The 26,423-nt window shown below is 42.4% G+C and overlaps 1 protein-coding gene across 1 annotated transcript in view; it reads right to left on the bottom strand.

Moving 5' to 3' along the window:
• Positions 1–13,185: 13,185 nt before the first annotated feature.
• Positions 13,186–26,423, bottom strand: part of DNAJC21 (DnaJ heat shock protein family (Hsp40) member C21) — a 28,060-nt gene continuing 14,822 nt past the window's right edge. The window contains exons 7-12 of the mRNA XM_086676872.1: positions 26,303–26,390; positions 23,056–23,214; positions 22,587–22,629; positions 18,734–18,906; positions 14,172–14,247; positions 13,186–13,668 (exon numbers count right to left, since the gene is read on the bottom strand). Coding sequence (XP_086532998.1) covers positions 13,504–13,668; positions 14,172–14,247; positions 18,734–18,906; positions 22,587–22,629; positions 23,056–23,214; positions 26,303–26,390 — 704 coding nt within the window. The 3' untranslated portion in view covers positions 13,186–13,503. The remainder of the gene's footprint in view (positions 13,669–14,171; positions 14,248–18,733; positions 18,907–22,586; positions 22,630–23,055; positions 23,215–26,302; positions 26,391–26,423) is intronic.

The following is a 26,423-nucleotide window of genomic DNA, read 5'->3' as shown; positions in this document are numbered from 1 at the left end:
GGCACATTCACAGAGCTAGCAAGTGTAAAAGAGGTTACCAAGGGTTGGGGGAGGAAGGAATGGGAAATGACTGGTTGGCAGGTACAGAGTTTCCATGTGGGATGATGAAAATGGATACATGGAGAGCAGGGGTGGTTGCACAACACTGTGAAGGTGCTTAACGCCACTGACCTGTGCACTTGGAGGTGATTAAAATGGTAAATGCTACGAGTTTAAACATTTTTGAAAAGAATATGCTTGTGCATAGGGGACATTTCTTCCAGCAGGCACAGAGTCAAGGATTAATACAGAGATTTGTATTACATAAAGGAAGGCAATGACACAGGGATTCGGCTGCTTTAAAGCGAACAGGACTCACTTCTCTGTATCTGGGTGAGAGATAAACATTCACTGAAGCACAGGAAATTCATGCCTTCTCTTTATGTATGGGTTTCTCAGTACCACACATTTGGTCTCCAATGCCTTTTGGAGCAAGGAAAGGTACCAAGACACATATAAGTAAATGCAAATACCAGCAGTGACGCCGGATCACTGTCCACGGAGCGCCATTGCCAAAGTAGGGGACAGTCTTTTCCCTGAAGCAAGTTCTCTCATCTGTAAAATGAGTGGGTTGAACTAGATAGATAAACTTGAAGATCTCTATCAGCTCTAGCATTTTGCGGCTCCCTGAAACTTTTAAGAAGCAGCAGATACATTGAGAGGGCTTTGGTATAGCTTTTCCTGGAAACAGAGCTGAAGGGAGTGTTTTTGAAGTGTCTGAGCTCTCTGACTCCGGGGCATTGTTGCAGACTTGCTCAGCCCCAATGTCTAAGGTCTCCTGGAGAACAGGCAGGTTTCTAAGTGGCTGTAAGGATGATGATGTGGGCAGTTGGAAAGTGAGTCTCACAGACCTGGGAATATGGAAGACTTTCTTTCCTCGAAGGCATCAGTAAACGCCTTAGACTTCCCTTAACCACTTGAAGACCAGACCTAGGCTTGCCTCAGAGCAATCCTCAATAAATCCGTACTGATTATGGTTTCTCCGCTTTCTACCAGCCAGTCTGCTCTTAGATTACGTCGTTTTCCATCCCGTGATGAAGTGCTGATGGCACATAAGGAAAGTGTCAGGCGTAAATGATAAATGGTTAGGAGATGGGGAGATTTTGCTTAATAAGGTTGCCAGGCATTAGAAAAAATAAGTGACGTTTTAGATGTTAAGGCTTCCACAGGAGTAATAAACCAACTCCTAAAATCCCAAAATATACTATTTAAAAATCTATAATGCTATTATCAGACCCTCCCCCACACATACACCCCGAAAGGGTGATAACGGGGAGAGGGTATTACTTCATTTGTTCATGAGTTGATGCTGTTGTAATACTGACAATGACTAAGAATTACACTTAAGGTTAAATTTTAAAGAAAATAACACCTGGGTCTGAGAAGCTGAAGTATCCATTTGGAAATGGATGAGGGGATCAAAAAAGGCAACACCCCCTCACTAAGTATTTCTGCTGCCTTGGGTTGTGCAGTATAGACTGACTTCAGGAGCAGGCTCCTTGGCAGTGGTGAATGGAGTGTACCCTTCCAAAAGTTCCATTGTTTGGCTCTGGGGGAAGAATGTAAGTATCAAATGGTAGAGGAGCTCAAAGGAAGAAAAACTTACTCTGACTGAGGAGATAGTAGGAAAGCTTCATGGAAGAGGAGTCACTTAACATTGTTCTGAAGCAATGTGAGGGGAACCAGGGGCTCCTGCTCTGGGCCCTCAGCCGCAGAGGGGTCCCAGTCTGGCCTTCCTTTGGCCATGCTCCTCCCTGGAGATCAAGGGATCCACAAGGCTCTGAAGTTCTAGGCTATAATCCACATACACGGTTCCCCAGAGCCCCGACATCCCCTGCACAAATAGCTCCAAGCTCATGTGCGGGGTCTACATGTGTCTTCTCCTAGGGCAACTGGTTGCAGGGGTTTAGATGGAACGTGGACATGAGCGCTGGGATATCTGCACGAAGCAGAACGGAGCTGAGGGTGGGGAGAGATGGGGATGAGAGGTCAGGGGTCAGGTCTCCCAGGCCACCAATCTCTGGTAGGGAATGCGGGAATGAGGAACCTGAGAACTCAAAATTTGATCCCAAGGAGCACGTGGGGGGCTCAGTTGGTTGTTAGACTTTGGCTCTGTTCATTACCTGGCCGTTCATGAGTTAGAGCCCCACATCAGGCTCACTGCCGTCTGCCCAGAGCCTCCTTCAAATCCTCTGTCCCCCTCTCTCTGCCCCTCCCCTGCTTGCACTCTCTCAAAAATAAACAAACATTAAAAAAAATTTGAACCCGACCTTTTGGGTCACTATACAGTTATAACAGGGTAGGAGGATAAACCATATTTAACTTAATAGTTTGTTAGCTTGATTTATAATTTTGAGACCTATGGCGTGTGGGGCCCCATTTGTTCTCCTCCCTCAGGTGCCATAAATTCTAGGGTGTGCCTAATTATAAGTGCAAAAGGCACCCTTGGACTTCTGAGCCTTAGGGGGAACCCACTATATAGCATTCTTTTTTCCAACTGGGTTCTAAACCAATTGAGAGAAAATGGACCAAAGCAAATGAGCATCAAAATATCAGCTTTGTTATCCATCAGTTGAAGGTGCATAGCAACAATGGCTCCTCATTGACGAACTCCAGAGTGAGTCAGAGACCATCTATCACAGCGGCACTGCACGCCCACCCCTGCTGTGTGAGCAGAGGCTTCACCCACTTGCTCCCCTCACCATGGGACTGGAAGACCGGACCACTCACACTGCACAGGTACACTGGCCAACCCAGAGAAGAAGAGCAGAGGGCCAAGGTGCCAACCCTTCTGCCAAACCCTCCAATCAAAGAACCACACGTTCTCCTCCAGGGTGAGGACAGGGGCAGAGAGAGGCTGGACAGTTTCACTCAGCAGGACTGGGAGATTAGTGAATCCCCTACACTTGCCCTAGTATAATGCTGCTTTGAATCTGTCTCCTACAAAGAACAGGAGGGTCTGAAAAAATTATTAGGAAGCTGGTAAATTTCAAATTTCTTTAAAAAAAAAAAAATTGGATGCTTCCCTAATCCCAAAGCTGCATGTGATTTCACATTAGAAGGGCCATGTCAATTCTGACAGAGGAAAGGCATTCGATCCCGAGCCTGATGGAGGACACTAGGCTAGCACAATGCTCCTGGCTTGGATATTCAGGTTTTAATGGATCAACTTCTCATCACGTGCATATAGGGCAAGTGAGGGTCTGTGCTCTGCTGATGGAGAACAGAGCAGTCTCCTTAGATGGTTTTGTGTTGTGTGAACTCAGTCGAGCTCGGCTCTACTGAAAAGGAGTACATACAGGAATCATCCCATCAGTACAGCCTTGAGCGAAACCACACAAGGACTCAGCATGTGCTACATCCAGAAAACGCTCTGCTGATGCCCATCCGTCTTCCACAGACTGTAACACAGTGAGTGGCCAGGGCACTGTTATCACGTTCCGCTTTCTCTATGTGTGCTCTGCATTTGCTTGGAATCCAGTTCGGGAAGTATTTCTGAAGCAGGTCCTGTGGTTCCAGCGCTATGTCAGGTACAACAGAAGACAGAAAAGGAGGACAGAGCCCCTACCTGCCCTCAAGGAGTCTACAGTCTAGTTGAAGCCCAAGACTCAGCAGCCCAGGGCAGTCGGGCTTGGGCTGAGTGCCTGGGGCTTCCTGCCTCGCAGACATTATCAATGGGCTCAGTCTCTGCAACCCCGCCTTCAGTCAGGTGCCTGTGGTAGGCAGGTAACGCGCCTGCTGCCCCAAAGGTATTTGTATCCTCATCCCTGAGCTCCGTGAATATGTTTCCTCATACGAGAAAAGGGACTTTGCAGAGGTGATCGAGGATCTTGAGGTGGGAAATCATCCCGGGTGATCCAGGCAGGTCCGTCATTACAAGGGTCCTTGTAATGGAAGAAGATCAGAGTCGGGGGGTGACAGCTTGCTGCTGCTCCCTCTGAAAATGGTAGGGGCCACGAGCCAAGAACGCGGGCGGCCTCTAGAAGCCAGAAAACACACACTTCTTTGGGGCCTCCAGAAGGAAACAGCCCTGCCGATCGATCGATGCCTTGACCCCAACCCATGTAGACCCCCTGCAGACTTCTGGCTTCCAGAACTGTAAGAGAAGAAATTTGGGTTGTTTGCAGTCACCAAGTCTGTGGTCATTCATTACAGCAGAAGAGGAAAGTAATAAAATACCATTACCCTCGTTTTACAGGAGGAGAGGCTAGAGCACAGTGAGCTTAAGTACTTGACTCAAGGTCACACAGCTGGTGAGAGGCAGTGCTGGGATTCAAGTCCACGTTCCCTGAAGCACATGGGCTTCCACGTAGAGAGCAGTGCAGTGAATTACAGAGTGGCACGAGGGCAGCGAGGGTCAAAGTAAAACAGACATTCCTTGGCTTTTGCACATGCCTGTTCTCGCTGAGGATCCCAGGGAGTTGGTGGATATTTCCAAAGCAAAAGGGCTTCCGAGTCTCCAGTAGGAGGAGAGGGCCCCGGTTTTCTATGTTTCTGGGATGCTCAGCCCCCGTGCAGGGCCACTAAGGACGCCGAGCTGGAGTCCCGGGGCTGGAGGTCACCGTAACTGCCCCTTGCAGTGGCCCCAGGACGAGAGAACTCAGGTCACACTTCTGCCTCCTCATAAAATGGCAAAGAAATCGAGATCCAGAGAAGAACGCGTGCTTTGAGGGAGATCTGGTGAAACACTGATTGGTGAGTAAGTCCATGCTCCTTAGGGCACGGCAGGGGGAAGGGAACCAGAATGGAAACCAGGATTTAATAAGCATCTCTGTCAAGCACTCTGCTAGGCCATTTGTATATGAGATTTCATGAGGTTCTTTTAGTTTACTTCTTTATTTTGGGAGAGAGTGTGTAAGAGCAGGAGGAGGGGCAGAGAGAGGGAGAGAGAGAATCCCAAGCAGGCTCCGTGCTGCTAGCACAGAGACGGTTGCAGGGCTCGAACTCAAGAACCAGGAGATCATGGCCTGAACGGAAATGAAGAGTTGGAGGCTTTACCGACTAAGCCACCCAGGCGCCCTGAGATTTCATGGTTTTAACCACTAAGCCATGACGTAACATTAGTCACTTCTATTTTACTCTAAAGGAAACAGGCTCAAAGCTCTGAACTAATGTTCCATGGTTAACAAACCTCGTAAATGAAATTCTAGAGCTGAGATTTGAGCCCACGTGGATCTAACACCTCCACCCTCCACCCTGATCGTAAGTGGAGGGAAGAGCTATCCCTACCTCTTGGTTTTGAGGTACCTCAAAAGGCTCCTCACATACCTGCCTTCTCAAATGGCCACCATGTCTGAGGATTTACTCACTGTTCTTCAGGAAATGAGGAGGGCGGGATCCCTGGGCAACAGGACGAGGAGGGACCCAGGAGGGAGATTCCAGGATTTGGGGGCAGACACCAGATCCTGCCTGAGGGTGTTGAACACTGGAACCAAGGGGGCCCGAGTTAACGGTACCTGCAGAGGGTGGAGAGGAGAGCCCCATGGACATGTCTCTCCAGCCGCACAAGCTTCTGTCGGGGTGACCAGATTGCAGAACACACTCATCTCAGCCAGGAAGTAGCTGCGGCTGGGCATTCCCACCTTGAATGAGGGGATTTCTCCTCAAAACTCCTTGCAGTGGTTTGCAATCCTCATCTGTGCTACCTTTTCAACACACAATTCGTGTCTGGGGAGAAAGCAGATGCACGCAGTACCGAGCTTTTTTTCAGCTGTTGAGTGAGCGAGGACTTTGAGATCACCTGGCCCCTCCCCGGAGGACCCAGGGGGCATCTCCGGCTGCTTTGGCGGCAAAGCTTCCTGAGAAGTGAGACAGCTCCACTTTGCACAGACTGATGAAAGCAAAACCACCAGGACCTCAAAAGACGTTTTCAACATTGGCTGCCGTGGGCTTGCTTTTTGTTCAGGGAAGGTAACCAAGAAAGACCAGGAAGAAACAGATCAAAGCTGGACACGATCAAAATATCTCATCATCCGCAAACCATTAAGAGACTCTTAAATACTGAGAACAAACTGAAGGTTGATGGGGGGGTGGCGGGGAGGGGTAAAGTGGGTGATGGGCATTGAGGAGAGCACCTGTTGGGTGAGCACTGGGTGTTGTATGGAAACCAATTTGACAATAAATTATATTTAATATTAAAAAAAAATAAACCCCCAAATATCTCATCATCCATGTTGATATCCTGGAATTACACTGAAGCCTAAATATTTGGTGTTGGATGTGAACATGGTGGGAGGCTGCTGTGAGGGTCCAATACTGCCCTGTCACAGTTTGCTGGTCACACCGTGTCACTCACCCTGTTCCCAAAGGCCAACTGTGGCTGTCATAGTGGGTGCATCCAGAAAGCAAGGACAAGCCTATTTGATATACAGAAGAAAATGATGTCTCTCAAAACAATTTTCAACTCTTTCGGCTCAGTTTATGTTGAACATGTATCGTGGACAGTTTTAGGGTTTGACCTTGCCATATTGACGAAAGTTATTCATTCTCTCATGCACTACGAGTAGAATATAGGCAGATTCAATTTTTGGAGAAGGCAATCGAGCAGTGCTGATCAATGCTTTAAGTGGGTAATCCCTTGGGGCACCTGGTGGGCTCAGTCGGTTAAGCCTCCGACTGTGGCTCTGGTCATGATCTTGCCCTCTGTGAGTTTGAGCCCTGTTTTGGGTTCTGTGCTGACTGCTCAAAGCCTGGAGCCTGCTTCCAATCCTGTGTGCCTTGGTCTCTGCCCCTCCCTTACTCGTACTCTCTTTCTCTCTCAAAAATAAACATTAAAAAAAAATTAAAACCTAAATGATCAATTATATCAACCATATATAATCATATATCATTCAGTCTTGAAAGTGATAAGGATATATAATAGCTGACATAGAGCATGTGCACAAGCAGAAGGGAAGTTATAAAACAGTATCTAGGGGACAAGTTCAGTTGGTTTATTTTTCCTAAGTATCTCTACGTGCTTAGAAATAGTCTTGGGAGGATATATTACAATGTTGGTATGTGTGGGACCTCAGGGGACATTTGTCTTCCTTTTCGTATTCTGGACCTTCCGCAAACAGCATTTCATAATTCTGTTGTTCAAACACACAAGTTTCAAACAAACACAGAATCAATGTTTGAGAAACTGTTGCTCCTTACTGAAAACTGAAGGTCAAGTTCCACAACAGAAATAGGCCAAATCGGCCCTGACAGTCTTGGCCGCAACACGAGCGCAGGACTAAGACACTCAGCAAGTGCTTCCTACCTGCTCCCAGCACATCGGAACAGAAGGATAGTTTCGGGAATGAAGGACAAACAGAGATGTCCTCCGCACTAGGTTGCCGGGAAACAGAGCTTTGGAGTGAGCCCGGAGTGGGGACAGGTGGAGTGGTGCCAGCTTGCTCTGGCCTCCTCTGGAAGTGCAGGTAGAGAGGCCCAGCCCAGGCCCCCGCTGTCACTCAGGGTCGGTCCCGCGCCCCGCCACAGGCATCCTCCTCTGGCACTTCTAACAGACAACTCTGTTGGAAATTCTGCTTCAGGACACGCCGAGAACATGGTTACCTTTGGATTCACAAAACTAGGAGTTCTTATTAAATTTGAATAGAGGTACCTCAAGAGAGGGGAGCCTGGGTGGCTCAGTCAGTTAAGCGTCAGACTTTGGCTCAGGTCACGATCTCCCGGTCCGTGAGTTCGAGCCCCGCATCGGGCCCTGTGCTTATAGCTCAGAGCCTGGAGCCTGCTTCAGATTCTGTCTCCCTCTCTGTCTGCCCCTCTCCTGCTCATGCTCTCTCTCTCTCAAAAATAAATTAAAAAATGTTAAAAAAAAAAAAAAAGCATTTGAAGAGATGTATAGATACCATGTCACCCAAATGCTAAGAGGATCTTTCCAATTTTAGAAATCGTTAGAAGCTTTCTCTAAGTGACATCCAAATGATTTGTAGTGCAAAGGATAATTTGAGCCTTTTCTATTTTCAGAAGGCACCCTGTATCTGAAAGGACGTTCATGATGTTGGGGCCCTGAGTGGCTTTAATAGCAAAGTAATTATCTGTATACAAATGTGCTGAGCCTTCCAACGTAATTAAATCACTGATCCTCAGGACAGTTTCCACTGATGTCACACAACAGCACTGAAATAGCAAATTGTCAGCTTCAGCCTGTACAGATTTTTTCCCCATTAGGCCAGAAAGAGTTTTAACATATACAGTAGTACTTTTCTTTTTTAATACACTAGAGGATCGATATAATCATGGACTTCTCTCCACATTACCACTTGTTTGGATTATTTCAGAAATTAAAGACAACAGTTAAAGCAAGAAAACGATTTTTTTAAATGTTTATTTACTTGGGGGGGGGGGGGGCAGAGAGAGAGGGAGACAGAGAATCCAAAGCAGGCTCTCTGCTGACAGCAGAAAGCCCAATGTGGGGCTTGAGCTCACGAACCATGAGATCATGACCTGAGCCAAAGTCAGATGCTTAACGAGCCACCCAGGTGATGCTAAAGCAAGAAAACTTAAAGCAGAAGAGGTCATTGGAAAGAAGTAATAGTTAGCAGATACTGAATGCCTAGGATGTGCAAGCGTGGTGCTCACCCCTAAAGCTTTAACCTTTACAGTTCTGCAAGGTTGGTCTTATCCCTAGTTTACGGATTTAAAAAAAAAAAAAAAAAAAAGGCTTAGTGTTTGAATAGTCGACTTGCTCAAGGTCATCTAGTTAATGCTGGCATTGGAATTTGATCTAAGCCCTCCCAGAGTTAAGAGCCCATGTCCTGGCCACTGTTGAAGTCATACCTCTCATTTAGGTGACCGTGCACATGCCTAATCAGTCAGGGCTTGAGTCACCTGTGACCCAAAGCCCCAAACAACAGAGGCTTCTGTAACATGGGAGATTTCTCTGGGGTGCAGAGGTAGGTAGTCTGGGGCTTGGAGAGTCCCTCTGAGGCGTCAAGCTCCTGTGCCTTAGTTGCTCTGCCCCGGAAGGACTCGTGGTCCCAGACTGGGCTTAGAGCTCCAGCTGCTACCTCTTCCTGTAAGCCCGCAAAAGGAAGGAATAAAGACATCCCACGCCTTGAAGGGCACGTCCCAAGAGTTGCTCAAATCACTGGCCAGAACTTACTGACACCTAGCTGTCGGGAGGCTGGGAAGATGATCGTTATGTGCTGGGTGGCTTTGTGCCAACAAGATATCAGAGTCTGAGGGAAGAAGGGGACTGAGAGGATGTAAAAGCCTCTTCCACCATGTGCTTACAAAACATGCCAGGAGTAAAATGGAGATCTTAAACCCTTCCTCTCCCCTTTCGTGAGGGTGTATTTTCTGCTGGCCAGAAGGGAAACATTAACTCAGAGTTCTGTTTGAAGTATTTCATGAAAATCAACTTAACAAACCCTCACTACCCACCATCCAGAAATAACAAATGCTAATATTTTCCTCCAGATCTGAGAAAAAAAGGACTCAGATGAGGTCCCTCCTGCTGCCGCACCAATTCCGTTCCTCTCCCTTCTTTTCTGGAGGCGATTACTTTTCTCATCAGTGCTTCCCAGCGAGGTTTCTCTACTTTCTCTTCATAGACAACAACAGTATTTTTAAAAACTTTATAAATGGCATATGTTTCATCTTCTGATCAGCTTATTCTCACCCAACATTTTTTCAACAGCTAGTCACTGATATTACAGATCAAGTTCCCTCATTTTAACTGCTCAATTGTTTGCCCACTTATAAATAGGCCTCAGTTTACCCATTGTCTTGTTCATGGACATTTAAGTATTTTAAAACAATTCAGCTGTGAGCGTCCATGTAGTAATAATGTGCCCTGTACACACACGCAAGGGTCCCTGAGTACTGCTCCTCAAGCTTCAAGGAGGGTAGGAATCCCCTGAGAAATCTTGTTAACAACAGATGGTCACACGGCAAGTCCCGGGCGGAACCTGAGAGCTGCACTCCAGAGAGAGTTCCCAGGTGAAGTTCACACGGCAGCTCTGTGGACTCTGAGAAGGGAGACTCTAGTTATGTGCCCAGGGTCACAGAGCCAAGGGTCACAGGCTATCCATATCTTCAACTTTCACAGACATCATCGAACTGAATCAATTTTACTTTAGAAGAAATCAATTTTCATTTCTTCATCCTAACATTCAATCTTGATCTGCCGGTCTGAAAGCATGAAACAAAAATTAAGTCATAGTCCCCTGGTTATCACTAACGATGATCATCTTTTCATATTTTTAAACTATTCAAGTTTTTTCTGTTCAAATTTTTATTCACTTTTCTAATGTGGTCTCGGTGTCATGTGAGGACCCTGGGGATTCCAGACTGGCCCCCAAGGTCCTTCCTTTTCCAATTTCCGACCCATGTGAAGCTCCATTTTCTTCATATATTTTAACCAAACACAGAGCAGCAGACCGACTGCAGAAGCCAATTTGAGAATCCGGCTATCTTTCATTAAGCTAGACAAAGAAGTTTTCAGAAATGTTAAGCCAATTCCTCTCATTAAACTTTGAAAGTTCTTTTTCGTAACTGTGTAATTTCATAACCTGTACTATTTTTAATACTTTAAAAATTCTTCTATTTTAATTTCTAGGAGAGTAAGTATCAATAGATAGAACCTAAACACACACACACTCTGTGGAGTTCTCAATTTTTAAGTGTGTGAAGAGGTCTTGAGACCAAAAAAGTTTGAGAACTGAGGTATTAATTAATACATGGTTGTCATTTGCTCACTGATTTGTAGGAGGGACTCTTTCATGTATTCTGGATACTAATCCTGTCACTTATACATATTGCAAACAACTTCTCCCAGTCTGAGACTTGTCTCTTTACTCGTGCTGCCTACCATCCTACAAAGAGCTTTTATTTTGATGCAGTTCTATTTTCCCATCGTATACTTTTGCTAAGTAAGGATACTGCTCCTATTTTGAAACAGATAAAGTCTCACTGGGCTTTCTAGAGAACCCCAGCTTTGGTGCCACTCAATGAATTACGGAGAGAATATGGGATCTGCCCTAACCCTCTCCTCACAGAACCCGCATTCCATCCATCTTCCATACCTCAACTTACTTCAATCAAGGTGATGGTTACTACTGACCTTTAAGGAGATCAATGTAAGGTACGTGCTCGTGTATTTTAGACTATTCTGTTTTCCTTCAGACAAATGAAATAGAATGTCTATGATTCACCAAAAATAACCTTTTACTTTCAGCATAATACATGTTGCTGTTTTCCTCTTCAGAAGTAGATTAGTATATAGGAAGGACATTCCCATAAAACTTAATACACATTTAATTCAACTAAATTTAACTTAAGAAGATTTAACGCATTTAAATTCAACATTCTATATAAAGCGTTTGTATTTAGAAAGCACTTTCATAATACTATCTTATCTGCCCTTTGTAATAATCCTGGTAAGATAAATGGAGACAATACTATGCCAAGAACTGTTAGAGATGATGAGAAAGAAATTCGGAGAAGTTAAACAACTGGTCAACATTACATGCATAGGACTACAAATGAGCTCTAACTTTTAATCACAGCTAATGAAGATCCCTTCAAAATCTGGTTGAGTTTTGCCAATCAGAATAAAAGTGGCAAGTAAGCCCTACCAACCCTCATATGAAGCAGAAACCGAACACCTGCATGGTGGTTACAAGTGAAAGCAAGGGAAGTCTGAAGGGCATTTATAGGGCATTTCAAGAGGACTTCACATTTTTAGTGTACATGCGATCAGTATGTCCTCCTGCTCATCAATATTCCTATTCATAATTACAGCCAATCCACCTCGTTCTGTTAGAGGAGGGGGGCATGTTTTCAGATCAAGCCTGGAAGGAAGAGCCCTCTGACCTGGCTGCTATTCTCACTGAAGGGACAAGAAAAGGACAAGAAACATCAATTAGGAGAAGTTAGTGATAGAAGTTAGAAACAAAAAGGAAAAAAGATAAAGAGAATCTACTTATGTCTCTAAATGAAGAAGGAAACAATTAAAAATTAAAATACAGGGGCGCCTGGGTGGCGCAGTCGGTTAAGCGTCCGACTTCAGCCAGGTCACGATCTTGCGGTCCGTGAGTTCGAGCCCCGCATCAGGCTCTGGGCTGATGGCTCAGAGCCTGGAGCCTGTTTCCGATTCTCTGTCTCCCTCTCTCTCTGACCCTCCCCCATTCATGCTCTGTCTCTCCCTGTCCCAAAAATAAATAAACGTTGAAAAAAAAAAAAATTAAAAAAAAAAAAAATTAAAATACAAATGCATATTTTCAAGTCAAGCACACAGAATGATTGAGCTCAATACTATCCCATGAGACTTTCAGGAAAGTCCTTGCCATCGGAGACTCAGGTTCTAGAGCTCATGCATAATTGAAGATTTCTTCATTTGAGGATTCAAGGACATAAAGAGAGAACTTCGCTAAACAGAAAGTATATATTTTAAGCTAGTGAGTTCAGAGTTACTCTCAAGGCCAATTAGAAGAACTGCCTACTTAATCCATCCTCATCCTAAAATCTGGCTCATTACTGGTCCGTATACTTGACCACACTCACTTTCAACAATTCTCCAGATTTCCTTTGTGTCAATATTCATCTTTGCTATAGAATTCATGGCATAAATATCAGCCCTATGAAAAAACTTTTATTAAAAAGTGTCTTCCATTAAATGATGAAAAAAACAAAATTAAAAACTTTTGAAAATAGTGAAAAACAAACCCCAAGGCAGAATATCCTTTTTTAAAAAGTCGGTATAAAATCTGAACATCCACCACCTTGATCCATAATGCTTCATGGCTGTCACTGTGTCAAAGAAGGAAGCAACATCTTCATTAATTTGCTTCCACCTCCACAATTTAAATCAGAGCAAAATACCAAAGATCTACCTTACTGATAATTACCTAAAATCTCAAAATCAACAGTGACACCTTGAAGAGGTATTAGTCTTGAAATGTAACTATGTATGCTCAATTTGTTTCTACCTATCACTGTCCTTGAAGAAAAAAATACAGTAATCAACAATAGATTATTTAGAAATAATTTGAAAGTCAGAACTGGAGTCATGTTATCAAGTGGGAAAAAAAACTCTACGATGATTTTAAAACAATCTGAGTCTTTGACAGATCACGAAGTATAACAATACAAAAGCATTGAATCATGTGAAAATACTATGTGAATTCCACAAAACAAAACAGAAAGGAGCATCTGTATGTGTTAAAATAATTTAATTCTCCCTGTACATTTCTGTTCACATGAGCCAAGAGAAATCAAGAATGCATACTTTACAATATTTACCTGTTTTGAGACATTCAAGTCAATTCAGATGGCAAAGTAGAATTCAACCATTAATGAAATGTTTAAAAATATATATATTAAACGAAAAAATGTTTTTACAAGATAAAAAATAATCTTCCACAATGCAAGAAATTGCAGATCACTGAAATTTTAACTGTTTAGATGATTTCAGTTCAGTTTTTGGTTTTAAAATCTAGAAACAATCAAAAAGAAAAAGTGTTGACAGAATTTCTATCTGTTTTTACGTTTCTCTTTCTTGCTTCGACTACTTGTTACACTGTTTAAAGAACATGATGAAGGTGCTCTCGCATGACCTGTGGCCTTCAGATGGTCAAAAAGTTTATTCCGGGATGGAAATTCACTATGGCAGGTTGTACAGCTGATAAGAACATCACTCTGAAGAGAGAAAAAAATACATCAATTAAAGTGTTATTACCTGAGTGCAGTGATTTATGTTTTCACGTTGAGATTAAATATCAAATAATTCAAAATAAAGAACTTTTATCAAAATGGCAGCCACCAAGACAGGCTTCCAAAGAGGCAGCTGTTCTTAGAAGTTAAGTCCCATCAGCCAGCACCATCAACTTTAAAGAGTCTGAGACATTCAATAGCATGTACCATATGGACCAGATCAAGGTTTTAGATTTCAAAGTAATGGAAAACAGAACAGTAACTGTTTTAGTACAGTTTGGTATTTCCAATGTGCTTTTTAAAGAAAAACAATGACACACCTATCTATACATTCTACATCCACCAAGAAAAACTGTTGATGGATCCACACCTATATATACAGTAGGTGCAGAAGGGTTCACCAAATACTTGTCTTTAGAATTAGAATTAAGAATTTAGATTACTTAAACAAGGTCTACTGAAAACATGTCAATATGACTTTGACCTACCACTGCCTGTTGTTCAGCAGGTACTTTGACAGATTTCTTCATATCTTTGGCTTTCTTTCCTTTGGGTTTAGGAGCACTGGAAAATAAATTAAAGAATTCTGTATAATCCAAAAATAACGTATCCCTTTTTTTTTTTTTTTTAACGTTTATTTATTTTTGAGACAGAGAGAGAGAGCATGAACGGGGGAAGGTCAGAGAGAGAGAGGGAGACACAGAATCTGAAACAGGCTCCAGGCTCTGAGCTGTCAGCACACAGCCCGACGTGGGGCTCGAACTCACAGACTGTGAGATCATGACCTGAGCCAAAGTCGGACGCTCAACCGACTGAGCCACCCAGGTGCCCCAATAACGTATCCCTTTTAATTGCTACCTTGCTCCCAAGAAGATTCAAAGAGTGACATGCACTTTAAGGGCTAATTCACTAATTTTTATGGCCAATTAATTAATTTTCACATCTCAAATGAACTGCTTTAAAGAGCAAATTTAGAGATCACATGTGATGTCAAATTTGAGGAGGGAGTTAAGATGGTAGAGTAGTATGTAGATCCTGAGCTCGTCTGGTCCCCAAAAACAAAAAACTAGATCAGCAACAAACCATTTTGAACAACTAGGAAACTGATCTGAGGATTAACACAACAGTAACTTGAGCCACAGAATTAGGCAGGTATGCATCGCGGAGACATGAATTGGGGGAGAGAAAACCCGTGGAGCGTAGGGAGCCGTTTCTGCAGAGAAAGGACAGAAAGGGGGAGAGTGTGGCACAGCAGTATCGTGCAATAAAAGCACTCCCCCGGAAGCAGCTGGAGAGAAAGAGAAAGAGAGAGTGAGAACACTCGCAGAGGACTGAACAGGAAATCTGTTCCCCAAAATTACTGACGGGGAGAAAGAAGGGGGTTTCAATACCATTAGGATTCTATAAACAGTAGAGCACAGAGTCTGAAGTTCTGGACCTCAGTACCTGGCAGTGCTCAGGTGAGGAAGCAGGGTGAATCCCCAGGAGCAGGCAGCAAGGTCTCAGGGGTCTCTGTCCCATACAGGGAGAAGCGGGTCCCCTGCTTAGAGAGCATTTGGTAGAGGGCATACGGCCTCCACACAGGCAAAGGTCCCAGCAGACCCCAGAGAGCAGCCATATTTGCTGATATTGGGATGAAGATGCAGAGTACAGTGAAACCTGGTGCTTGCTGTGTGTTGTGATTTGCCACAACCTCTGAACTTCTGCTGCTGTGCCATCACATGAACGTTTTCTGGGACAAGCCAGCACCCGGCCATTCCTCAGCAAGACCCTCCCTCATAGCGTCGGAGTGGGTCTGAGCCATGGGGGTCTTTGAAGTGTGGGGTTTTGAAACACAACCCCATCTGAGATAAAACTCTGGAGGGAGGTGCTGTCTGGCAGGTGGACGGCTTGGACACGGACAGGGTAGAGGTGGGCTGTGGACGGAGGCCTGAGAGAAAGAAGGGGTGCTTGATCATGGGTCAGTGAGAGTACAAAGTTCCTGCTCCAGAGACTAGGAGCTGGGTGAAGCCACTTTCACCTCTCCCATGCAATCCCATGTATGCTCATGCATGCACGCCATACCAATCCACTCCAGTAAGTTAAGTGATGCCACATACCGGAGAACGGAGCCATTACACCAACCCCTGCCCAACCATACCGTCCAAGCTCATCCCCTAGAAGACCAGCAGAGGTCAAAACCACCTGCTTAGTGTACAGGCTATTAGAAGGTTTCATAGTTTCAGTTCTAGGGGAAACTGGATGTAACTTCATTCGGGTTTCATTTTGTTTGCTGGTTCATTTATTTGTTTTCTTTGCTTCTATTTTTGCTTAAATTCTGGTTTTTTTTCCTTTCTTTTCTTTCTCTTTCTTGGATACCGAAAGAGAAAATTTTATTTCAATTTTTTTTACTTTATTTTCTTAAATTTATTATTCTATTTCATTTTCTTTACTTTATTATATTTTAATTTCCAAACTTTTTCTTACATTTTTGTTTCCTTTCCCCTTTTTCCCTATTTTATCAAGCTTCTTTCAACATGCAGACCGAAACACACCTAAGGATCTAGCTTCCCTTTATTTTTCTTGTTTTAAAATTTTTCAATTTCAATGTTTTATTTTATTAATTTTTTTTCTTCTTCCAAAATGACAAGATGAAGGAATTCACAATGCAGGTATCACAATTCCAGACTTCAAGCTGTATTGCAAAGCTGTAATCATCAAGACAGCATGGTACTGGCACAAAAACAGACACATAGATCAATGGAACAGAATAGAGAACCCAGAAATGGACCCACAGATGTATGGCCAACCAATCTTTGACAAAGCAGGAAAGAAAATCCAATGGAAAAACGACAATCTCTTCGGCAAATGGTGTTGGGAAAACTGGACAGCGACGTGCAAAACAATGAACCTGGACCACTTAACACCATACACAAAAATAAACTCAAAACGGATGAAAGAGCTATATGTACGACAGGAAGCCATCTATATCCTAGAGAAGAAACCAGGCAACAACCTCTTTGACCTTGGCCTCAGCAACCTCTTAACTGACCGAGCGACCCAGGCGCTCCAGCAACTTCTTACTCAACACGTCTCCAGAGGCAAGAGAAACAAAATCAAAAATGAACTACTGGGATCTCATCAAGCTTAAAAGCTTCTGCACAGCAAAAGAAAACAGCAAAACTAAAAGGCATCGATGGAATGGAAGAAGATATTTGCAAATGACTTATCAGATAAAGGGTTAGGATCCAAAATCTATAAAGAACTTACCAAACTCAACACCCCAAAATCAAATAATTCAGTGAAGAAATGGGCAAAAGACATGAATAGACACTTTTCCAAAGAAGACATCCAGATGACTAATGGACACATGAAAAAATGCTCAACATCACTCATCAGGAAAATACAAATTAAAACCACAATGACATAGCACTTCACATCTGTTAAAATGGCTAACATTTAACAACTCAGGCAACAACAGATGTTGGTGAGGATGTGTAGAAAGAGGAACCCTTTTGCACTGCTGGTGGGAATCCAACCTGGTACAGCCACTCTGGAAACAGTGTGGAGGTTCCTCAAAAAATTAAAAATAGAACTACCCTACGACCCAGCAATTGCACTACTAGGTACTTATCCAAAGGATATAGGAGTGCTGATTCGAAGGGGCACATGTACCACAATGTTTATAGCAGCATTATTGACAACAGCCAAAGTACGGAAACATCCCAAATGTCCATCAATTGATGAATAAAGATGTGGTGTATATACTATACAATGGAATACTACTTGGCAATCAAAAAAAAAAAAAAGGAAATCTTGCCATTGGCAGCAATGTGGATGGAATTAGAGTGTATGATGCTAAGCGAAATTAGAGAAAAGACAAATATCACATGATTTCATTCACATGTGGAATTTAAGAAACAAAACAGATGAACACAGGGGAAGGGAAGAGACAGTTCATAAGAGACTTAAATGCAAAGAACAAACTGAGGGTTGCTGGAGGGGTGTTGGGTGGGGAGATGGGTTAAATGGGTGAAGGGCATTAAGGAGGGCACGTGCTGGGATGAGCACTGGGTATTATAAGTAAGTAATGAATCACTAATTCTATTCTTGAAATCATTATTACACTATATGTTAAGTAACTTGGATTTAAATTTAAAAAATTAATTAAAAAAAAAAAGATGTGAAAAGTTGACACAAACATTAACGAATTTACTTAAATCAGTTGAAACACAGCTGAAACACTTTACCGGTTTGTGTGGTTCCTCTTCTTCCTTTTCCTACAGCTACAGCCCTAGCCCAGGCCTCTGTCCTGTGTCCCTCACTGACGCCCCCTGAATTCCTAAACCCCCAAGTGCACTCACCGCCCCTTCGCTGGTGCTCTGGTGTTCATCATTTGCAACTCAGGCTCCCACTTTACTGGGTCAACTGAACCCTTTCTCATGGTCCTTGACAGGGACCTGAGGCTACTTACTGTTCAGATCTTTCCTCAAGGAATAAGAAATTCTCTGCTCTAAAGGAACAGAGGATGGAGAGAAGAAAGACAAGGCAGGAAGGGGAGGATAAGGAATGCTATCTCCCTTGAGAAGAACCTTCTTCTGGCAGCCACTAAGACCTTGTGCAGCACCAAAATTCCAGGGCTCCTTCCAGCAGGAAGGCCCCAGGCTGCGGTATAAATCCTAATGACCTGCACTGTGGGGCCAGACTCAGGAGAACCGCCGTGAGCATGGAGATACAGTTAGTGATGCTGCAGGCAAGCGGGGTGTGGCCTCATCAGGAGCCTTGTTCTCACTTGAGTGCCAAGGATTACAGATTCGGGACAAAATAAGACCTCAACAGGATGAAAACTGGATCAAAGCGCCTTTCTGATTTGGGCCATATTGCTGAAATGTCCGTGAGCCCATTCCTCCAGTATCCTCTTTCCCACATGCTATACCTGTCTGTCTGGGTAACATGGAAGTCACGGATATACATGATCTACTTCGTAACTGCAGGCGGGATGTTATCTGATCTATGAGAAGGCATTCTTACTTACCAACGTTAGTTAGAAAACACCATCAACTTGACTTACTTTTTAGCTTCACTTTTAGGGTCATCACATCGTTCAACAGTCTCAGTGGCACTGATGTTTTCTTGGGGACTACATTCGAATTCTTTGGCATGGTCTTGATTTAAGTTGGTATCTTCTGACTCAACCTTTACTCCTTCTCCAGTTCCATTTTCATTGAAATTATCATCATAATTCTAGGTCGTAAAACATATATGCATTAAAAAATAAATAATAATCCCAGCTTCTTATGTTGCCAAATAGTTATAATCAATTATAAGGTCCTGTGCACTCTGGAGGAGCATATCTTCAGGAAATAAAAAGGAGAAACAGCTAGCAATTTAAAACATTAGGGATGAAGGATGCTGGGGTTGCTCAGTCGGTTGAGCGTCTGACTCTTGATTTCAGCTCAGGTCATGATCTCATGGTTTGTGGGATTGAACCGACGGTGCTGAGCCTGCCTGGGATTCTCTCTCTCTCCCTCTCTCTCTGCCCCTTCCCAGCTCGTGCTCTCTCAAAATAAATAAATAAACTTAAAAAAAAAAAAAAAAACCAACACAAAAAACACGAATGGTCATTACAGCAATATTAAACTAGGGAAAAATTGCAAACAATCCATATGTTCATTAAGTGAACGGTTGAATATATGAAGGGAATGATGAAGCTCTTAAAAAATCATGTTTGCAAAGTTACCGATTCAATTTTGTAGAAAAATACAACCTATTAGCAGAAATGTAAAAGAGACAATGGTATATAATGTCTGGTTATAATTTAATTCAATAGTAAGTAATATCTATAGGCAGAATTAGGGATGATATTTATCGTTTTCTGGTATCCAGATGATCTGCAATGAGCAACTATTACTTTTTTTTGAGAGAGAGACACAGAGAGAGCAAGCAAGTGGGGAAAGGGCAAAGGAAGACAGAATACTAAGCAGGCTCCACACCCAGCAAAGCCTCATGTAGGGCTTGATCTCATGACTGTGAGATCATGACCTGAGCCAAAATCAAGAGTCAGACAGACACTTAACCGACTGAGCCACCCAGGTGCCCCAACCATTACTTTTATAGTTATAAAAGAAAGAAGAAAAAAAACAAAATAAGCATTATAAAAAAAGACAAAACTTGGCAAACATATCCTCATTAAGTGCAACTGTGCTTTGTTTTTTCTTTATTCTTGACTGAGACAGAGAAAGAGAGAGAGAGCGCACAATCGCGGGAGAGGCAGAGAGAAACGGAGAGAGAGAAAATCCCAAGCAGGCCCAGCACTGACAGCACAGTCCCATGTGGGGCTCCATGTCACAAACAGTGGGATCATGACCTGAGCTGAAATCAAGAGTCTGACCCTTAACTTGACTGAGCCACCCAGGCACCCCTGCAACTGTGTTTTTTTGTTGTTCTGGTTTGAGGCAACATTTTGCCACATTTGCTCTCCCCTATCCCTTCCTGTAGGTCTCTGAACACACACTTTCCCCCACCCCAGAACTATGAAAGTAAGTTGCAGGCGGATATCATGACACTTCACCATGTATCTTGTAAGAACAAAAACATGCTCCTACATTTCCACACTACCCTCCTCATACTGAAGACCTTAGCACTGATGGTATCTGCTACATAAGCCATATTCACAACCCAATAATGTCCTTTCCTTGTAAGCCCCAAGAGGGGCTAGAGTCAAGGACCACACGTTGTGCTTAGTTGTCGCATCTCTTTAATCTCCTTTACTCTAGAACCAGAGCCCTACTTTTTTCTTTTCTTTTCTTTTTTTTGGTCTTTCATGATATTGACAATTGGATGGCTGTTTTGTTCCCACAGTTTGGCTTTGCCTGTTTCCTCATGATTAGACTCAGGTCACACATTTCTAGTAATAATATTACTACCAAAATGTCTACTAAGTAGCCTTCAAGATTTTTTTTATCTTGTAGTTAATTTTGTCTTTAGAACGTGTCTCATGGAGGGTGTCAGAGTACTGTGTTCAAAAGTTACTTGGATTCCTCCTTTCTGCCAGCCAGGGACATTTGTTCACATTCAATCTCAGTTTTCTGGGTATTCTTTCACAATCTTGTTAGCTCATGCTGTTTTCTTTTTCTGACCATACAGAAAACTTTTCCAGTCTGACGCCTCCTGATTCTCTGTATTTGCTGCCTCCTGCTCTTCAATCTACCAGTTCATGTCTCTGTGCTACCCTCCCATCAGAAAGAACTGCGAAAACATCAGGAAAAATACTACATAAAACTAGGTCTGAACTGGGGCTTTCTTCCCGATAGAATGAGAAATCAACACGAGGTATTAGTATAAAGAAACACAGCTTTGGAGAGGAAAAATGGGGTAGTAAACAAAGCATTTCCATTGGTAAGAATATAAAGATACGTGTGTCTATTACGGCAATCTATAGGACCTAGCCTTCATGATTCAAGACAAGGTAGGTTTGGCTTAGGTATAAATCCCTCTTGTTTTGTCCTTATTCTAGTAGTTTTGGCACACACAAAGGCCAGATGAAGTGTTCTAATAACTGTAATCTTTGGGTGGAAGATGAGTCATTTTATGAAGGAACATACAACTTGCTATGTGGTTTTATAATTGAAGCAAAAGTTCCAAGTCACAAATTTTAACAGTGATTAATTCACATGTCACGTATCATTTTTGGAACATAAAACAAAAATTTTCAAACATATTACCATTTAAATAGATAAGCCAAATCTAAAGTTTTGTGAAAAGTTATTAATGTGTTAACTATGTTTTCTTAAAAATATTTTCAGCTTTTGGGGCGCATGGGTGGCTCAGTTGGTTAAGCATTTGACTTTTGATTTGGGCTCAAGTCATGATCTCACAGTTATTGAGTTTAAGCCCCACATCACTGCTTGGGATCCTCTCTCTGCTCCTCCCCCGCTTGCACTCATGCATGCTCTCTCTCTCAAAATAAACATTTAAAAAATACATATTAGAAAATATTTTCAGTTTTCAAAAAGAACTATAACATTTAAAACCTAATATAAACTAACAGAATTAGATTATATTAAAATAGCATAGGAATCAATTCTATTCCCTTTAGACCCACCAAGTATCCTTAGTAAAATGGACAAGCCCCCTTTTTATACATCCCTAGGACTGTTATGCATATGTAACAACATAATAACCTTTTATTTTAAAATATTTAAAAAATGTTTATCTGAAAGCAAGAGTGGGGAAGGGGCAGAGAGGGAGAAAGAGAATCCCAAGCAGGCTCCACTCTGTCAGCTCCAAGCCCAATGCAGGGCTCAATCTCATGACCCTGAGATTATGACCTGAGCCAAAATCAAGAGTCTGACACTTAACCGACTAAGCCACTCAGGTGCCACAATTTAAAAATATTCATAAGAGAGACTGGATTTAGATGTCAGGTGTGAAATATTTAAATGATTTAAATTTCTGAATAATATTAAGAAACATTTTTTCAAGAATCACAATCATTACACATGTCTAACCAAATATTCCTTTTACAAAATTTCACTTATGTTGTCAGAAAAAGAAACTTAGATATACAATAACCAAACCTCAGATTTTCACATATTTCTGGTTTTAATTGTTGTCCTCATCTAAAAACCCAGTCATCACACGTCCCAATATTTTTTAAATATGATCACTCAGCTAATTACTATTAGGGAATTAATTCCACTTGACAAATTTTAAAACACACTGACACAGAAATTAAGTAAATTAGCTACATGCATATTAATGGAAAAAAAGGGATGACAAAAGAAAATATTTTCAATTCCCTTCAATCCATTTTATAACCAACAAAATTATACTGAAAGTCCCTCTCCTTAAAGCAGACTCTACTGAGTAAACAAAAGCACTCTATCTTTAAATTTGATATTCAATAAAACTTTTCAACATACCTGTGCTGGTTTCTGTTTCTTTTTCTTCTGTTTTTTAGAAAGCCTGTGAACAAATATGAATCAAAACGTCAAATACTTAACTCTATGACTACCTGCTAACTGAAAAAAAAAAAATACTACAACACTACTGATACAGAGAGAAGTAAAATACTAAAAGTATTTAATACTGTAAGATATTAAAAAGAAAACATTCACATTATCATTTTAGAAAATTGTAACAGTGGTTCCACTGACAGTAATTAACATGTCAATTACCTAGGTATAAAACTACTTTTAACAGTCAAAAAAATTCTATATAAACTATTCTTGACATCATGCTTTACCCATTTCAATTTTGTAAGTTCCCTTAAGTAGAAAAACATGTAGAAAATATTAGCATAACAGAATAACTTCTTTCAGATAAGACAGCATTTAAGTGCAATCTCATCTCTAACATTATAAGTATGTTTAATAACATTTTTAGAAGTACTTTTGTTTTGATGCATCTTCTAGATCGTCTTCAGAATTGGCATTCAACGGATTTTCATCAGTTTGAGGTCCTGAGAAATTTTCTTCCTCCTCCTCCAACTGTTGTTTTAACAAGGCAACCATTTCCCGATGCTTCTTTGATTTTTCATGATTCCTCATGCTGAAATAACAATCTGTTGTAAGTAACTGCAAGAGAAGTCACATGTGCCCAAATATGTGGCTGAATACGTGCAACCACATTAAAATTTATTTTTCCAAGTAAGCAAACTATTGGTGATACCAGAGAGAGAACCAGAAAGACCGTGTCAGGACCTGTCAGGCAGTAGTTGTTTTTCCCTGTATCCAGTATTTCCCCTCCAGCTGTCCTTCTATCTACAGATTTTCTTCAAAAAAAATTTTTTTGGGGGGGGGGCAAATTCTATTATTTTAATTTTCCAGTCCTTAAGATTCAAGTCTTCTCCACCATTTCCTCCTAATCACCGAGTATCTGCCAAGCGCTGACACGTTCCAGAGTGTGCTGTGGGCTTCGAGAGATCTTGGGAAATTATAGGACGACATTCAACTTAAAAAGGAAGGCCCCTTGGGTTATGACGTGAAGGCTTGAAGTACAAGAGTAGTTCACCTCCTTTTGCTTTTATCAGTAACTGTCTTTCACCTCCTCCAGAGGGCTCTCCCTCCTCACTCCTACCATCCTAAGTGTGAGTTCACACACACCTGTCCTCCTCTGCCTAAAACTCCACGAGCCGCGTCTCTTTCAGTGCATCTGTGGACCACTAAGTAACACTTCACAAAACTGAGTTGACAACACTGAAGTACCAAGTCGTTAGATGAACAAGAAAAGTGGGAAACTATGTCACTATCAACTTCATCTCATTTGTTCAGAGTTGTGGTTTTCTAGTTTGAGTTGCTACTCTTCCTCTCCACTAAAATTTTCCTTCAGACCATGTTTCCTGGGAGAAATTGGAACATCTTGTACCAGAAGGTAAGTGCTCAAAAGAATGCCTGGGATGTTCTTCAAGGAGCCACCTTGAAGGAACTCTCACTAACCATATCTGGAAAAGTTTGAGCATGAAAAGTACAGTAATAAATTATAAAACATTGAAAAAAATTCACAAATTCATACTGATAATAGACAGACAGAGGAAAGGCAGGGCTCTTATTATAGCAGAAGACCAAATGAGGACTAATAATATAGCAGGAGCACTGGTACCAGAAAAGCCCCCTTTTGGGACCATTATAGTGGCAACCGGTACAAGGTAAAATCATCAATAAATGCCAAATCTAGAAAATTGTGATGAGGAGCAATATATTTGCCTAACTTTAATCGGTTATTTTTGAGAGAGAGTGTGTGAGAGTGGGGGAGGGGCAGGAAGAGGGAGACAGAATCCTGAGCAGGCTCTTCAGTGTCTGCAGAGACCGACGCAGGCTCGAACCCATGAACCGTGAGATCGTGACTTTAGCTGAAGTCACTCAACCAACTGAGCTACCCCGGTGCTCAGATAGTTGCCTACTTTAAAGTATCTCAGATAAACATCCTATAAGGTAAAATCTATTGCAAGGGAAAAATACACTAACTCTATAGAGTAAAAATTAGACAATGCCTGGACTGGGTGATCAAAATCATTACCACAAGGAAGGCTAGACAGACATCATATGCGTCCAGAAAGGAAACCCTGAGAGCAACACAACATGTCTATGTGGTATTCCAGCTGGAGATACACAACTTGAAACTAATCATGAGGAGACAAACTCAAAACGATAAATACTCTAATAAAAAAATATTTTAAAGGGCCAGTATACTACAGTAACAATGGCATAGACAAGGGAACTGGCCCAGATTAAACAAGACTAACTAAATAAATGCAACACATGATCCTAAACTGGATTCTGTGCTGAAGTAGAAAAGAAACTGTACAGGACACTAACACAGATCTACTGCTGAAAGTGGAGTACAGGCCAGTAAAGGAGAGGGAAGCAGTATCAATGTTACAAACTTCCTGAAGTTGACAGCTGTACTGTGATCACGTAACAGAATATACTTATTCTTAAGGAACATGTACTGAAGTACTGAAAGGTAAAAGAGCATTATGGATGTAACCTGCTCTCAAATTAGTCAGGCAAAACCTGTGTGTGTAGAGTGGGGAAGGGGGGAGGGGGGAGAGAAAGGGAGAAAGGGAGGGAGGGAGGAAGAGAATCGTTAAAGCAAATGGGGCAAAATGTTAGCAACAGGTGAATTGGGTGCTCTATATCTATTCTTGCGACTTGCCTGTAAGTTTGACATTATTTCCGAGTGAAAAATAACTTTTTAGGGTGGCTCAGTCAGTTATGCGTTCGATTCTTGATTTTGGCTCAGGTCATCATCTCACGGTTTGTGAGTTCGAGCCCCACGTCGGGCTCTGTGCTGACAGTACCCAGCCTGCTTGGGATTCTCTCTCTCCCCCTCTCTCTGCCCCTTCCATGTGCTCGCTCTCACTCTCGAAATAAACTTAAAAAAATTATTTTAAAAAATCTGTTTACAAAAATAATTTTCCGAATCTCCCTCACTGCTGCCTTTGTTTTCTCGCTTGTTTCTAACTCTCCTGCCCTTGCCACTTCTCTCGCCACTCTACCATTTCTCCCTTCCCTCGGGGTTACACACCAACACCCTTGATGACCCCACACCACCACTGCCATCCTTTCGTCTCCTGTCTCCTTCACTGCGTGTGTTTTGTTTCTTTGTCCCTTGCTGCCTCTACTTTCACTTTCTGCCCTGGTCCCCCCCGCCCTTTATAATAGAATCCTTTCAAACATTTCTCTTTTCTTCACTGTTCCCCAAAGGCAGAGTCCTTCCGCTTCAGCAGATACGGTCTAGGCAGGACACGTTCCTACGTTGGCAGCAATGGCCCGCACAGGAGCGTGAGGGCGGGAAGGGAGTCTGCCTGCAACAGCAGAGATTAGCTTTGGTCTAGATTAGCTTCTGGTTTTCCGCGTGACTATGCCTTCTTTGTCACAACAAGCAACATTTCTTTCTGGAGACGCATCCATGTTTTAAAAAGCAGCTATTACACAGGAATACTGGCATGAATGAGAATCAGTACAACATGCTTAACTGCTGGTACAGATCCTTCTTCCTCCTCTGTTAGACAGAAACCCCCCAAGAAGACATGGGAGGGCTGGTGTCCAACTGCCACAAGCACTTTCTCTTTAGGACCTTCAGAGTTACACTTCACCCTCAGAAGAAAAGGGGAGTTTAAAGATATTAAACGTACGCCTTTTCCGTCTTGAAAGATTTGTCACACGCTGGGCAGTAAAGGTCATCGTACAGCTCAGCATCCTCGACCTCATCACTGTCTCTACCTACAAGAGGGAAGCCGGCAGTAAGAATCCTGG

This window comes from Puma concolor, chromosome A1 (assembly GCF_028749965.1).
Source record: "Puma concolor isolate L17-30 chromosome A1, mPumCon1.1.hap2, whole genome shotgun sequence".
NCBI classification, from domain to species: domain Eukaryota; kingdom Metazoa; phylum Chordata; class Mammalia; order Carnivora; family Felidae; genus Puma; species Puma concolor.
This window is presented reverse-complemented; position numbering and strand designations above follow the sequence as displayed.